Source organism: Gavia stellata, chromosome Z (genome assembly GCF_030936135.1).
Source record: "Gavia stellata isolate bGavSte3 chromosome Z, bGavSte3.hap2, whole genome shotgun sequence".
NCBI classification, from domain to species: domain Eukaryota; kingdom Metazoa; phylum Chordata; class Aves; order Gaviiformes; family Gaviidae; genus Gavia; species Gavia stellata.
In genome coordinates, this window is record NC_082637.1 from 18,285,191 (window position 1) to 18,298,195 (window position 13,005).

General features: G+C 41.3%; 1 protein-coding gene across 2 annotated transcripts in view; it reads left to right on the forward strand.

The window, feature by feature from the left end:
• The first annotated feature begins 550 nt into the window (after nucleotides 1–550).
• The window catches only part of PARP8 (poly(ADP-ribose) polymerase family member 8), a 124,113-nt gene continuing 111,658 nt past the window's right edge, over nucleotides 551–13,005 (forward strand). The window contains exons 1-2 of one of the 2 annotated variants that reach the window (XM_059833757.1): nucleotides 551–647; nucleotides 1,497–1,551. In XM_059833757.1, the coding sequence (XP_059689740.1) occupies nucleotides 557–647; nucleotides 1,497–1,551 (146 nt within the window). In that variant the 5' untranslated portion in view covers nucleotides 551–556. The remainder of the gene's footprint in view (nucleotides 648–1,496; nucleotides 1,552–13,005) is intronic. The other variant, XM_059833756.1, reaches the window with a different exon arrangement.

Below are 13,005 nucleotides of genomic sequence, written 5' to 3' on the forward strand. Positions count from 1 at the left end.
GGGAGGGTCTGCGGCTCGGCGTCGCTGCAGCAGCGCCGGCCCCGCCGCGCCGCCAGGGACCGGGTGCGGGCGCCGCCGCCGCTGCCGGCTCTCCGCGCTGCTGCTGCTGCGCGGCGATCGCGGCTGCTGTCGGGAGGGGCAGGGATGTGAGCGGTCGGGGCGGCTTGGCCCCCCCTCCCCTTTTTTTTTTCCCCCCCTCTCGCCTCCAAAAAAAGACCAAACCAGCCAACCAACCCCAAAAAACCCAGAGGGCGTGGGGGGTGGGGGGATCCCTTGTCGCTGCCGCCACCCTCCGCTGGATCCATTGTGAGGAAATTGCCATTCGCCGGCAGCGGCGGCACATCTGGGCGGGCACATCTGGGCATGCAACATCGCCTCCCGCCGCCTTCCTCCTCCGTCCTCCAGCCGGCCGAGCGGATCCCTCCGGGCCGCCGGGGAGACTCCCGCTCGCCAGCCCCAGGGTCCATCTTTCGGACTGAATATTAAAAACTGGCAGCGCGGGGGGTGGGTGGGGTGGAAATAAAGGCTGCTTTCTTTTTCCCCTGGGATTTATTTCATGGGGATGTGTTCAAGGCAAGAGAGGATTCAGAAGGATATTGACGTTGTGATCCAAAAGTGCAAGGCGGAGAAGGACTGCCTGTTTGCAGGTGAGTTTCTCTCCCGGGCGCCAGGTTCGCGGCGCGGAGGCCGCCGCCGCCCGCCCCAGACCCCGCTCCCGCCGCGGCGCTGCTGCCCGGGCTGTGCCCGTGCCCTTCGCTGCCGTTCCCGGGAGCGGGGGCCGCCGCCGAGCCGGCGTGTGCCTGCCCTCGGCCCCTTTCTTCCTCCTCCTCCTCTCCTTGCGAGGGCATGTGAGGGCAGATGAGACCAGGCGCCGGCCGGGAAAGGGCGGGGGGCATCCCGACTCAGGGAGCGTGGCAGCGGCCACTCGCAAATCGGGCGGGTGTGGGTGAGAGTGCGTGTGCGTGTGCGTGCCCCCCGCTGCCTGGCGCAGCCCGCAGCTGCTGGGGCGAGCGCCCAGCCGAGCGCAGCCCTGGTGGTTTCTGCTCCGGCGGGAGCTGCCAGGCTGTTTTCCGGGCGGCCGCGCTCCTGCCATCCTCCGTGCCTGCCTTTATCCGCGCCCGCCCGCCCGGCTTCAGGGCCGGGGGCATGGCCAGTGGTACACGTCCCCCCTTTCCGTGCAAACGCTCCCCCCGCCGCCGCCCGGGGTTTCGCGGCTTCCTTGGCGGTGCCGGTGCGCTGCCGGCCGTGAAAAGCCGTCGCAGGAGCCCGGCTTGTGGCTGCCTGTTGCCGTTTCTGACGATGGAAATCCCTGCCGTTGCCATAGCACCGGGCACTTGTTGCGAGGGGCTGGGGGGGAGATGCTGCATTTCCTCCGATTCACCACGACCCCCCCTCCACCCACCCCCGTGTCGGTAGCTGAATGCCGCTCCGTAAAACCTCGGCTGTTTCAGCCTAAATAAAGACAAGTTGTAATAACGCAGCTCTTTGTCTTTCAGATTTCAGGTACTCGGACTCCACCTTTACCTTCACCTATATTGGAGGCTCCAAAAGGTACTTTTTTTTACAGACTGCCTTCATTTCCTGCTGGCGGTGAGGTGCAGTGGTTCAATACCGTGGCAGGCTTTTTTGTTCCCTTTCCCTTTGTAAGGAGGATCAGTAAATCATCTGTCTTCGTGCAAACATAAACTGGGGAGGAAGTGTCGAGGGAGGTGATCAGAAAGGTGATCCTAGTTGTCGGAGGCTCATTCCTCTCAGTGCTGATCTGTGGAGCTCCACTGTTTCTCCTTTTTCAATTTAGGTGGATACATAGAATTTCTGCTGTACGTAAACTTAACAGAAACAGAGCAAAGGCATAATCGCATGATACAAAGTTAATTCATGTTAAAAAACTGGGAAAAGTCACGATTTTAATAACAAATAGGCCAAATTTCACATCAGCACTTTATTCTCTTGCATGAGAGCCATATTTAGTCCTATCACAGATGCAAGACTGTCTGCAATTGACCAAACCAAATTCCTGAGACATTAAGTGAAATGTCAGAATAGTTTATAAGGCTAAGAAATGTTTTTATTGAATGTTAGTTTGAATATTACTTCTAAGTGGGTCCAAGCTTTTGGTTATAAACTGGATTGTGCATGTACACATTTTTTAATTATATTTCAGGATGTTGTGTTTGTTCTGTTTTCAAAGGAAATGTATGTAAAAGCTTGAACACACATCCTTTTCATTTCCCTGACTCTTAGTTACCTTTTACTTAATAAGGTGCTAACAGTATATGGTACATCGTTCTCCTATCTTTTAGCTGAATTTTATTAGACTTGGCAAGAAGTCTTAGGGGTTTTTTTGTTTTGTTTTAATTTCTTTTTTCCAGTTTGTCTGATGTCTTCGGCAATTGTTTTTCTTTCCTGGGACACGTCAGGTTAAAGTAGTGTACTCTTTGTAAGTGAACCTTTCATTGCAGGCAGCACTCCCACAGCCATCGGTTCTCCCCTGTGCATGTTTCGGGGTCTGGCTGCAGGACCAGGCTCCCAGATGGTCCCGAGGCTGCAAGATTGCTCAGAAAAATGCGTTTCCACCTCACTATGCTGCCTCTTCCTACTAAAGGAAGACAACTTCTGTCATTTTCAGTGGAGTAGAATAGTTCACCCAGTAGCTGAGAATTGATATATTTTTAGGTTGCTTGTAGTATACTCTTTCATTTAGGGTTTTAGTATATGTTTTGGTTTGGTCTTGTTTTAAAAGACAATTTGAAAGGCTTGATACAGTAAAAATGATCTAACAGAAATATTATTTATCATGTAATTAAAATGATCGAATTTGAAAGTTACTTTGCATTGTCTACTAAACCAAATATTGCAGCAAGAAACCACAAAGTGAAACCTGTCTATTGTTTCCATTTTCCAAGCTGAATAAAGTAAAAAGCCTAAGGGCATAACTGATGGGAAACAAACTGGTTTATAAATGTTGAAACAAAACATTGTCACTTCTACAATGAGAGACAGAAGAGGGCCTTACGTCCTGCAGCCCTGAATTTTAGCTGGGGTCAGCATTTGCTTAGGAAACTGTTGACTGGAAACTAATCTCAAGACCTTGAAAATTCAAACTGAATTGAGAAACAAACATTTTACTTACAGAAATTGGTGAAAGTGGGTTGTTACTTAGAGCCTACTCAAATTTCACTTTCCCTTTCACATTTTAAGGACATTTAAAAAGCATCCTTTGAGATAAGGGTTTCATGTTCTCTGCTTGTTTGTATTGTGATTTAGAAAGATGCTTTACAATATTTTCAGTGTACAGTGGGGTACTGAGCGGCAGGTTTACAGTAGTAAGCTCTCTGGTGAAGTACATAGAATGAAAACCCTAAGCCTTGGCTATTAAGAGCCAAACTTCAATTTCTCACATCGAAGATGAGTTAGCGGTTTCTTCTTAGAGAAGGTGCTAGCTGGCAGCAGCTACACTGCACTGTGTGCAGCATTTGGGCAAGTCTCCAGTACAGGGTCAACAGCAGTGACTTGTACGTGGTAACAGTTCAGGAGAGCACAAGGCTATCTAAGGATCTTTTTCTTGCATTTGGCCATGACTTTTTTCTTACTGCCACTGCTGCAGCTGTGGGCTTCCTGAGTGGTGACCCCATTTTTTGACTACTGCACTCAGGAATTGTCCCTAAATGACAAAACCTCTGTTAGCTCATGACCATAGACTGAAGTATCAGCCAACAGGCCTTGCCCAGTTACTTCAGATATTCAACTTGCCGACTTTGTTTTTCGAACCGACAGGAACACAGGCTTTTAAGTAATGGGCAGAGGGGTGGATGTTCACTGGATGGATGTTCAGACCGAGAAACAGATTCAAATGAGTAAGAGTAGAAATGGTGTGTAAGGAAGATTACAATACTTTAGCACTCATTAGCCGTGCTTGGAACTGTCTTTTTCATTCTTGCTTTCTTTTCGATGTTCCTTTAGGTCAGTATGTACAGTGGTTTTGTTTTAGCCGTAGTGGTTTGATACAAGAGCAGAAACCCTTGAAAGAAGGCAATATGTTTTCTGTTTAAGAAGGAGGATTCTTTGCCTTACCTGTGTGTAAAAGCAGGTGACAGTACTAGCAATTTAAACATCACTGGGGGTTTTCCTCTGCATACTGTAGTTGGCTCTAGTGCCCATTAAGTCCATTTATCAGTGATCTTAATTTTTAAACTGAGAGCCAGGTTCTCATAAAATCAGTATCCGTGCATGGAAGTCAGTGTACCAGTAGTATATTAGTTATGATGAGGACCTAAGGTTTCTTTATGTTTGTTCTTTAAACTGTTCAGTTTATCTGGTTGAGATTTTTCTTCTTGGGGTCAGCTTCTTTGCCTTTATCTGATTTTTCCCTGTTGGTTGGATTGATTGCACAGCCTCTTCCTACATTAGTCCTATTAAAATGTTGAGGTAGTACAAAACCAGATCATTCCAAATAGATAGGCCTGATCCAGAGCACATTTATCATGGCTTTAGTGATGTTAACTTGTATTCCCACAATAAAGTGCTGAACCAAACCCTGAGGGCATGATTTAGCTTTTGCTCAAGTGCAGCGGTTCCAGGGAAACCAACTGAGAACTATTTTTTTTTATTCTTTATATAGACCTGTTCCAACATTGGACCTTTAGGTGGTATTAAGCTATTATATTGTGTAAATAATCTACGTGTAAATGATCACTGGATGGGCATAAATACGCTTTGAGGAGATTCTGCATTTGCAGGATATTTCTTGAAAAGTTAGAAGGGAAGAATCTCTGTAAGTACAAACATAATTGTATTGTGTGAATTATTATAAATAATCCTTTGCCTATGTAGTTCAGTTAATCCTTTTGGACTGTATTTCACCGAACTTTTTTTTTTTTAAATGCACTGGGTTCACACTTCCAAATTATTAGAGTTGTTTGACACTGCAGAGATGCTTCCTGGTTTGGGAAGGTTATAATCAGCAATTTATTAGTGAAAGCACATCTTTGTGCATAATGTGGGCACTAAGTATGGGGCAGATTGTTTATCAACTTAATAATTTTTAATCTCATTGTCAGAAAGCAGTAAGTAGGGTGATAGATTTCTTACAAAGTGAGGTATTCATTCGGGTGCTGTGACTGTGCAAGATTTACTTTTCTTTAACTACATCTGGCAGAATATCAGAAATGGCTGGATTTTTTATGTTTTTTGCTGCAGGATCTAAGAAGTGTGAATATGTCGAGTTCTCTTTTTTTAAAAAGAACCTCTTGTTTCCTTTTTCCTATTTTCTGCCCCTGTATGAAACATTGCTCCTCCAGAAACCATGCAGACTGAACAGAACTGCTGATCTGTCATCTTTCATATAAAAATGCATGATGCCCTGAAGTTGTTTTCACTTTATATGTCATTTGACATCATTTACATAGAAGCAGTGTTTGGTTGTCCTGAAAAAAAGATGTTTCCTCTTTTTAGCATTTTTTTCTGAGGATAAACAAGGACATCATATCGGTCCTGAAATAACTCTTCATTCAAATATGTACTTAACTCTCATTGGCAGCGAGGAACAATGACAGTAAGGCTGTGCATGAAAACAGATCTAATACTGCAGCATATTGTAAAGAAACTAGATAAGACCTGTAAGAACTGAACACACAGATGAATTTTGTCAGCAAAATTCCCATCTCCTATTTGCACAGTGGACTCTTGTGTTCTGCTTTCTGTACTTCAGCACAATTATTATAACAATGGCAGTTCTGAAAAAGCAAGGGAAGTTGAATTTTGGTCTGAAGTAATTGTTTACTCTTGCTTAAAATAGTAACAAATTGTTAACTTAGGCTGTTTTGATTTTGAATATTTGGTTTTTTGTCTTCTATTCAAGAGGTTCTACATAGTGCTTAAAATTGTAGTATCAGAAATTCTTATGTAAAGTGGTGAATTAATTCCCACCTCCCTATAGAAATGAAATATTTCACAGCTGGGGAGCTGTGCCACTGAAAAAGTAACTAAATTGCTTGTGGCTTTCTATATCTAGAGATGAAAACCACTATCTGAAGTCCTAGCACGTTATGTCCACCAGGTGTTTGAACCACTTGATGATAAATAGGTACAGATAACCTTTTTTCCCCTTCAGCGGTATGCCCTATTGCTACTTACGTGGATTTAATAAAACTGCCTACGTGAGAGATTCCATTTGGTGAATAATTTTGAAAATCTGGTGTCACTCTGATAACGCTAGAAGTCTTCAGTACAAAAAAAGCTGTGAAGAAAAATAGTTTTGGGCTAATTGATGTCTGTTTTTATCTTAATGTATGTTCAATTTATATATACTGTAGCAAAAAAAGGAGAGAGAGAACTGAAAAACATTTTTTAAACTGAAACATAAAATTGTGTCCATCAGAAAATAATGAAATGGAACACTTTTCTGAATGTTTGGGTTTTTATTATTATTATTTTTTCATCTAGTTTAAGACCAGCCTTTTTTGGATAGGTTAGTTTTAACCTAGCTCCTCTGTTGGGTTCATTGCATGGCAGTGTGCTTACTGGCTATGCAAGGTTTGGGAAGAGAAGGTTGGACTTTTGGAAGCAGTGGTGGCTCACATAAGATGAAAGTGTCCATGAAAGTATGATTAAGAAGATGAGAAGACCATTTTTATGGAATCCGTTGCTCTGAATGGTTTTAGTTTAGCTGGAATTGGTTTTATACAAGGCTTAGGAAGGGCTGGCACAAGTACAGTTCATCTTCTGTTGCTGATGGCTATGCTTAACTTTGTGTTCAGATTTTTAAATATGTAATTACATTCCTAAAATCTACCTCTACTACAGTGAGAGAGGGGTGAAAACTAGATACACAGCTTGTACTTAGCCATCTATTGCTGTTTCAAAATACCTGGAAGATTGTACATTGTCTTTCGATTTTAACTTTCCTATCAAATATGGCTTAACGTTTTTGCTGGGACTGAACCATTTTCCTGGGAGAGAAATCTGTGATAGGAGACAGGAATCTACTTTAGATATAATATGGCAAGCATTGTGATTTTCATTTCTTCATTAAAGATTCTGTAGATGAAGTAATATTGAATACAGCCTTGGGTACTTTTAAAAAACAGTTTTGTGTCAGGTATTAAGTTATGTTTCAATTCTAAAATCTCTCTTTAAGACAAGCATTTTCCATTCTATGAATTCCTGTTAATGTGCCTATTCTGACTTTATACTACCAGTGTGTAGTATGTACGTGAAACCTACCCATACATTCCTACAGACAGTTTTTTGATAGATACTACAAGAAATTCAATAGGTGTGATTTAACAAATGATTCATTCTAAAAAGAGATCTAGCAGAACACTATAGTAAAAAAGTCACTAAGTGCAATGTTCAGGGTTTGTGAAAGGCAAAATCAACACCATTCTACCCAGTATCAGTGAGAAAAATGTGGTTTTAGGCACTTAAATGAATGCCCTACTTTTCAGAAGTCCCGAACTCCCACACTGTGTAGTGGTCTCAGTATTACTGTGCGTTGCTTAGCACTTTTAAAAAGCATCACAATCTTTATGCAGGTGTTTTTGTCATAGAAATGTATGCAGTGTTGTTTGAATGGTTCACCAGCACAGAGTTGGGAAGAGTGCTCGATGTCTTTACAGAGAATGTTTTCAGTGACTACTTCTTTCTCTGTTTTCATCACGTATTTTAACATACTAAGTACCTAAAAATAGACCTGTAGGCTGCCATTGTTAAAGTGTTAATGTGATAAGACAAATAAATTCGAAAGCAGAGTTCATTCTGACAAAATTAATTTAGATCACTTTTCTCTGTATTGGGACTAATGCCATTTCTGGCTTTTCCTGTTAGTCTCTAACAATTTCCCATATTTTTCATCACTCATAAATAAAGAGCTGAAGATACCTGTTGGCATATTTTTCCATGAATTACTTACTGTGCAGAATATGAATTCTCATTTGAGTCAGAGTCTAATTACTCAGAGTCAAAATACCTACTTTAATAAGCTTCAGCACCTAGAGGGAAAGTAAATTTTAAACTGCTGGAAGAGTTCACTTTAGTTACAATTAAAACTAAGAAAGGGATGAAATATGGGTAAGTGTAGAAAAACAATGTATAATTCTGCCTTGGCATTAAATAAATCCCACTTAAGAGGACAGCTCTTAAGAATTAATGTCCTCCTTGCTACAGGATGGTGAAGATTTTTACAGACGTTTCATTGAACTGGCCTCATCTGAGGAAAAGGAACTCCTTTTAACAGGGTAAAATTGACTCACAAAGATAAGCCTAATACCCTGTGCAGCAGTAACTAGAAAATCTCACTGAAAGAAGAGGGACTAAACAAGGTACAGAAATAATATCTTTTTCCCCTGACAGCCTTCTGCACTCTCACACAAGATTGCACCCAGCCTATTTCTATGGGAGGAAGAGCAGGAAAGAGCCTTGCCTAAGGACCAGGAGCAATTGTTGCTTTTACGCGTCAGACTTCTCCTGGGAGGACCAGACCCATTATCTCCAGGGAGCTTTATGTCAGACATTGTGTTCCCCTGCTGCAAGGGCTGAACACCATCATACGTGCTGTTGGCATTCTGTAATCCTGTGGGAGTAAGTCATGGACTTGCACATGGTCATGTAAGGTAACAGGCAGAAAACAGTCTTGGGTAAAGGCTGGAGGGCGAGCATCTTCCCATAGCTTTCTTGAAGGTAGAGTACCTGTGTAAGCCCTGTAGAAGGCTTTGGCTTCTCCTGTCTGTTGCAGAAGACGATGGTGTGTCCTGGCAATTAGGATTGAGCTGAATGACTTCTTCTGAGGGAGACTTCTGTGGTCAGCAGGAGCCTGTCTGGAGCAAAGAATTGAGGGCAAAGAGGAATCTCAAAGAAACTAGCAAACCCTCTGGATGTCTCCTTCCAGCCTCGAGGCATTGATCAGAAATAAGAGGGGCAACAGCACGTCTCATGTAATGAAATGTACTGTTTGCCAAAGTGCAAAAAATGGTGATATACCATTTGTAGCAAGAAGTATGTAATTAAAGAATAAATTCCTTTCAAACTGTGTAGCATTCTGCATTTCATCTTATATATTACAGATTGCCATCTTGAAATCTTGTTGCTTTAAGTGAATGTTCCACTTTATGTTTATAGATAAGAATTTTTCAGATTTTAAGAGCCAAGTTAGAAGGCAGGATAACTTTGCACTGTTCAGCTGTCATGCTTCTACTCAATGTGGGGCTTGTGACAGCAGCATTTGCTCTCAAGTAGAAAAAATAGCCTATGGGTTAGACATGGTATTCCAGGTCAATAGCTTTTCTGCAAATGGTAGACTATTTTATTTTAGGGGGTTTTTGTGGTATTGCTCATTCTTGCTTATTCTTTTTCCTTAATGTTGAAAACTTTTGTCTTTGATGGGGAGTTCTCACCCTGTAATAATCATACTTACAGCAAAATATGAAAATAATTAGAATTCTCTTCTGTCAGATTAGGACCTGGGGTTGATAAAGGTGATAAAACCAGAAAGCACTTGATTGTCATAAAAGTACTTGCTGAATAGTCAACTGTTTGATCGCAATTACAGCTGTATGAATCTGGAGTAATTCCACTGATGTGATGGGGCTCACCTGGGTCCACAGAGATACTGCTGAATTTTTTATTTGGCCCTGACTACTCCTAGTGAACGGCAATCCGCGTGATTTTTTTCACCTGGAGGGAGTTATGAAAACCAGAGTTCTGGTTTCTGCCATCTTTGCAGATGTATTCTAATTTTTGAGTGTTTTCTTGGATGGTGGGAGAGCTGCAATTTATCCAAGGAAAAAAGCTTGCTTTCATTCATTCTTACCAAGTCACTGGCATTGCAGAGGGCACAGACAGAAGGCCAGTTGTCAAAACCATGCTTTTCTTCTTCTATCTTTTTAGCCTTAGCATCTGAAAACCTGGTTGTCACAGAGTCCTCTTTTAAGAACATCATCTGCTAGGCCTCATGAAAACCTCTTTACCTGTCAGTCACTCAGAATCAGTATTAAATCTTAAGCTGAGTCCCAAAATGGTTTCAGAGCTTTTTGTAGATATAACCATTAGCTGAAATAGAAATGGTTCTTCATGAGGACTATTCGGTGAAAACACCTAAAAGGAACATACTGACTTTGTCCAGATTAAAACTCTGTGAAGTCTGGTCATTTCAGTATATACTTGTGCAAAACAGTGGAAACATTAAAAGAAAAAAAAAAAAAGAAATTTACAGTATTTCAGACTGAAACATGTAACCTTGAAGTATTAAAAACTTCTGGAAAAGATATATTTGGTTAATGCCTTAGTATGGCAGTTATGGACACTATCAACAGCCTTTCCTTATAGATAGGGAAGTATATAAATGAAGGTAGTCTACTGGTTTAATACAGTTCTATGAATATTACATGAAATCTTTTGTACATGGTTGTAGCTCTAATGGAGATACAGCTGAAAAGTGAGCGTATTAATTCTTTTCTTTCAAGTTAGAGAATTATTTTGCTACAAAGACTTTTAATCATCCTATAGAACAAGGCTTGTTAGGCTTGGCATAAAATTTCAGTGGTAGGATTTTGTAGACTTACGTGTTGAAGAAGGACTCATGTTTTATCAGTGGATGACAAGAACAGTGAAATTGGCTATGTTTAGGTGGCAACAGGAGGGACATAACCTCTGCAAGAATCTCCTTGGGCATATACTAGTTTTGTTTACTCAGGCCAACAGAAGTTTTAAATTAGTTCAGTATTGGTCTCTAGAGTACGAAGTAAAGAGTCACAATAATCAGCCCACCAAAGATGCAAGCTCTCTTGCCTTTAGCAGACCTATGTGCACACAATTCTTTTTTTTTTTTCTCTTCATCTATCTGTATAACACAAGAGCAGTATTGCGTTTGGCATATGGTCATGCTTTCTAAATGTTCCTTGTGCCAGATTTAGCTGTTGGTGGAATTTTTACATCAAACTTCAGTGTTGGTTAAAGCTGTTCTACCTTCATTACTGAAGCAAAATTGCATGGGATTAGCAGCCACCAGCTTAGTTCTTCTTGTTAAGGTATTTTGCTCAGTAATCTAAGGACATTTACAATTCCATGTTTTCACTGTTGCATTTTATTTGTTCATTTTGGTATTCTTATGTAAAATGACAAATTGTGAGAAATTCTAGTGTTCATTTGATTTTAGCTATATATAGTGAATTAAAAGAAATGTATTTTCCCTGTGAACCACACTATAGGGAGTACATGAGTAGAGGGAGACTCCAGGCTCTTTCTGTACCTGAGTTTATATTTTACGGATAAGCTTTTATTTGTTTTAGATTGTCCCTCTTGTGAAGAGTAATTGCTTACTATACTGTTTCTGTGTTTAAACATCAATAACTAGGTATTAAAAAATACTACTTCATAAAAGTGTATGTCTTTATTTAAGGCATGAAGAAACACATTCCACCTGTAGTTCAACTAAAAACCGACCTTTGCCAAGGACAACAAACACACAGAGATACAGAGTGTAAATACCTTTTAAATCTAGCACCGTCTGGCTTCCAGGCAGGCATGGATGTGTGGAAGATGCTGGCCTCCCAGGATTAGGCATTTGCTGTCCGCGAAGAGAACAGGAATTGCAGTTACCGGAGTCAGGATAAAAATTACAACAGCTATTAATTTTGCTCATGGAGGACATAAACCGATCACCATTTAGAGTCAAGAAAAGCTTTACCCTGGCTATAAAGTCCTTCCTCATTTCCCCTGTTAGTAAGGCATCATCAGCCAACAGCTCCGTGTGTCACATCTTTGACTGAAAGGCCACTGTGAAAGGTGGCATGTCTTGTCCAGCATGGCAATTTCTAAAGCATGTTTCCAGCATATTTCAGTGTATGTAACATTTGCAGAACTTTTTACATAAGTGTTGGGCAAATCATCATAAATTGCTGGTATTAATGAGCATTTCACCATTACTCTGGCTGCTTACAGCATATTCCCATCTGTATTTTATCCCAAGTTCCTCCTCTGTTGTACTTCATGTGATGTGGTATTATTACCATATTCTAAGCTAATTTAAATTGACAAATTGTCATGGAATTCAGTAAAGTCATGCCAACTTGCATCACTGAGGACCTGTCTATAATTGTTAAGGAAGTTTAGATAGAGCAAAGCTAAATATAAATGCAGTATGTTATCTTCACTGACTTCTAATAGAATAGTTTAATATATGCATGATTACATACATACCAATGTGAAATTACACATTATTTGTGCTTGCATTTTAGGTGACCGGTAAGGGCAAGTTTCATGGAAGATGATAAAGTGAGGTATAAATTATGTTCTTTGGGAATGGCTTGTATTGAAGGGGGGACAACGACACCAGAATGCGGCAGTGATGCCTGAAGTGATAGAGACTTGAGAAGTTTTCCCACATATCAAACAGATATTCTCAGCCGTGTGGCACTCGAGTGTCAGGTTTGCATGGGGTGCAACCCCATGAGCAAGGGCACTAGCCAAGACACTGCAGTGGTGTCTTTTTTCATTTTCAGTGCTAGGGTGAGCTTGACAGAGCATTTACCTGCCTGTGTGCAATGTACATGTTCCCACAGGATCCCTCTGGCACAAGGAAGGTCTTGTTCCACAGAAAATGCCACCTCTGCACTCACCCTTGAGAGATAACGATGACTTCAATCTGCAGAAGGTAGAGAAGGTTTCACACCAACCCTGACCATGCCATTTCATTTCAGCTGTGCCACTGGAGAGCATAGGCTTCTTACAATTGACTTTCCATTCATTCCCAACTTGTCATTTTCCACCCTTCTTTCTTCTGGCCTTTTCTTTTCCAGTACTCTGACAAAAACTGGTATCTGCTGTGTTCATATTGTTGAAGCAGGCAGACAGGAAACGGTATTAAACAGCTGTACTATGCAAGTTAACAACATAGAGCACTAAAGGTCACTTATCTTGCAGTTCTCTTCAGATCATTCATATATATATCCTGAAATAGTTGTTTCGGTTCTTGGGAAGTTTCACCAGAAAAACAACGGGTACTCAGAC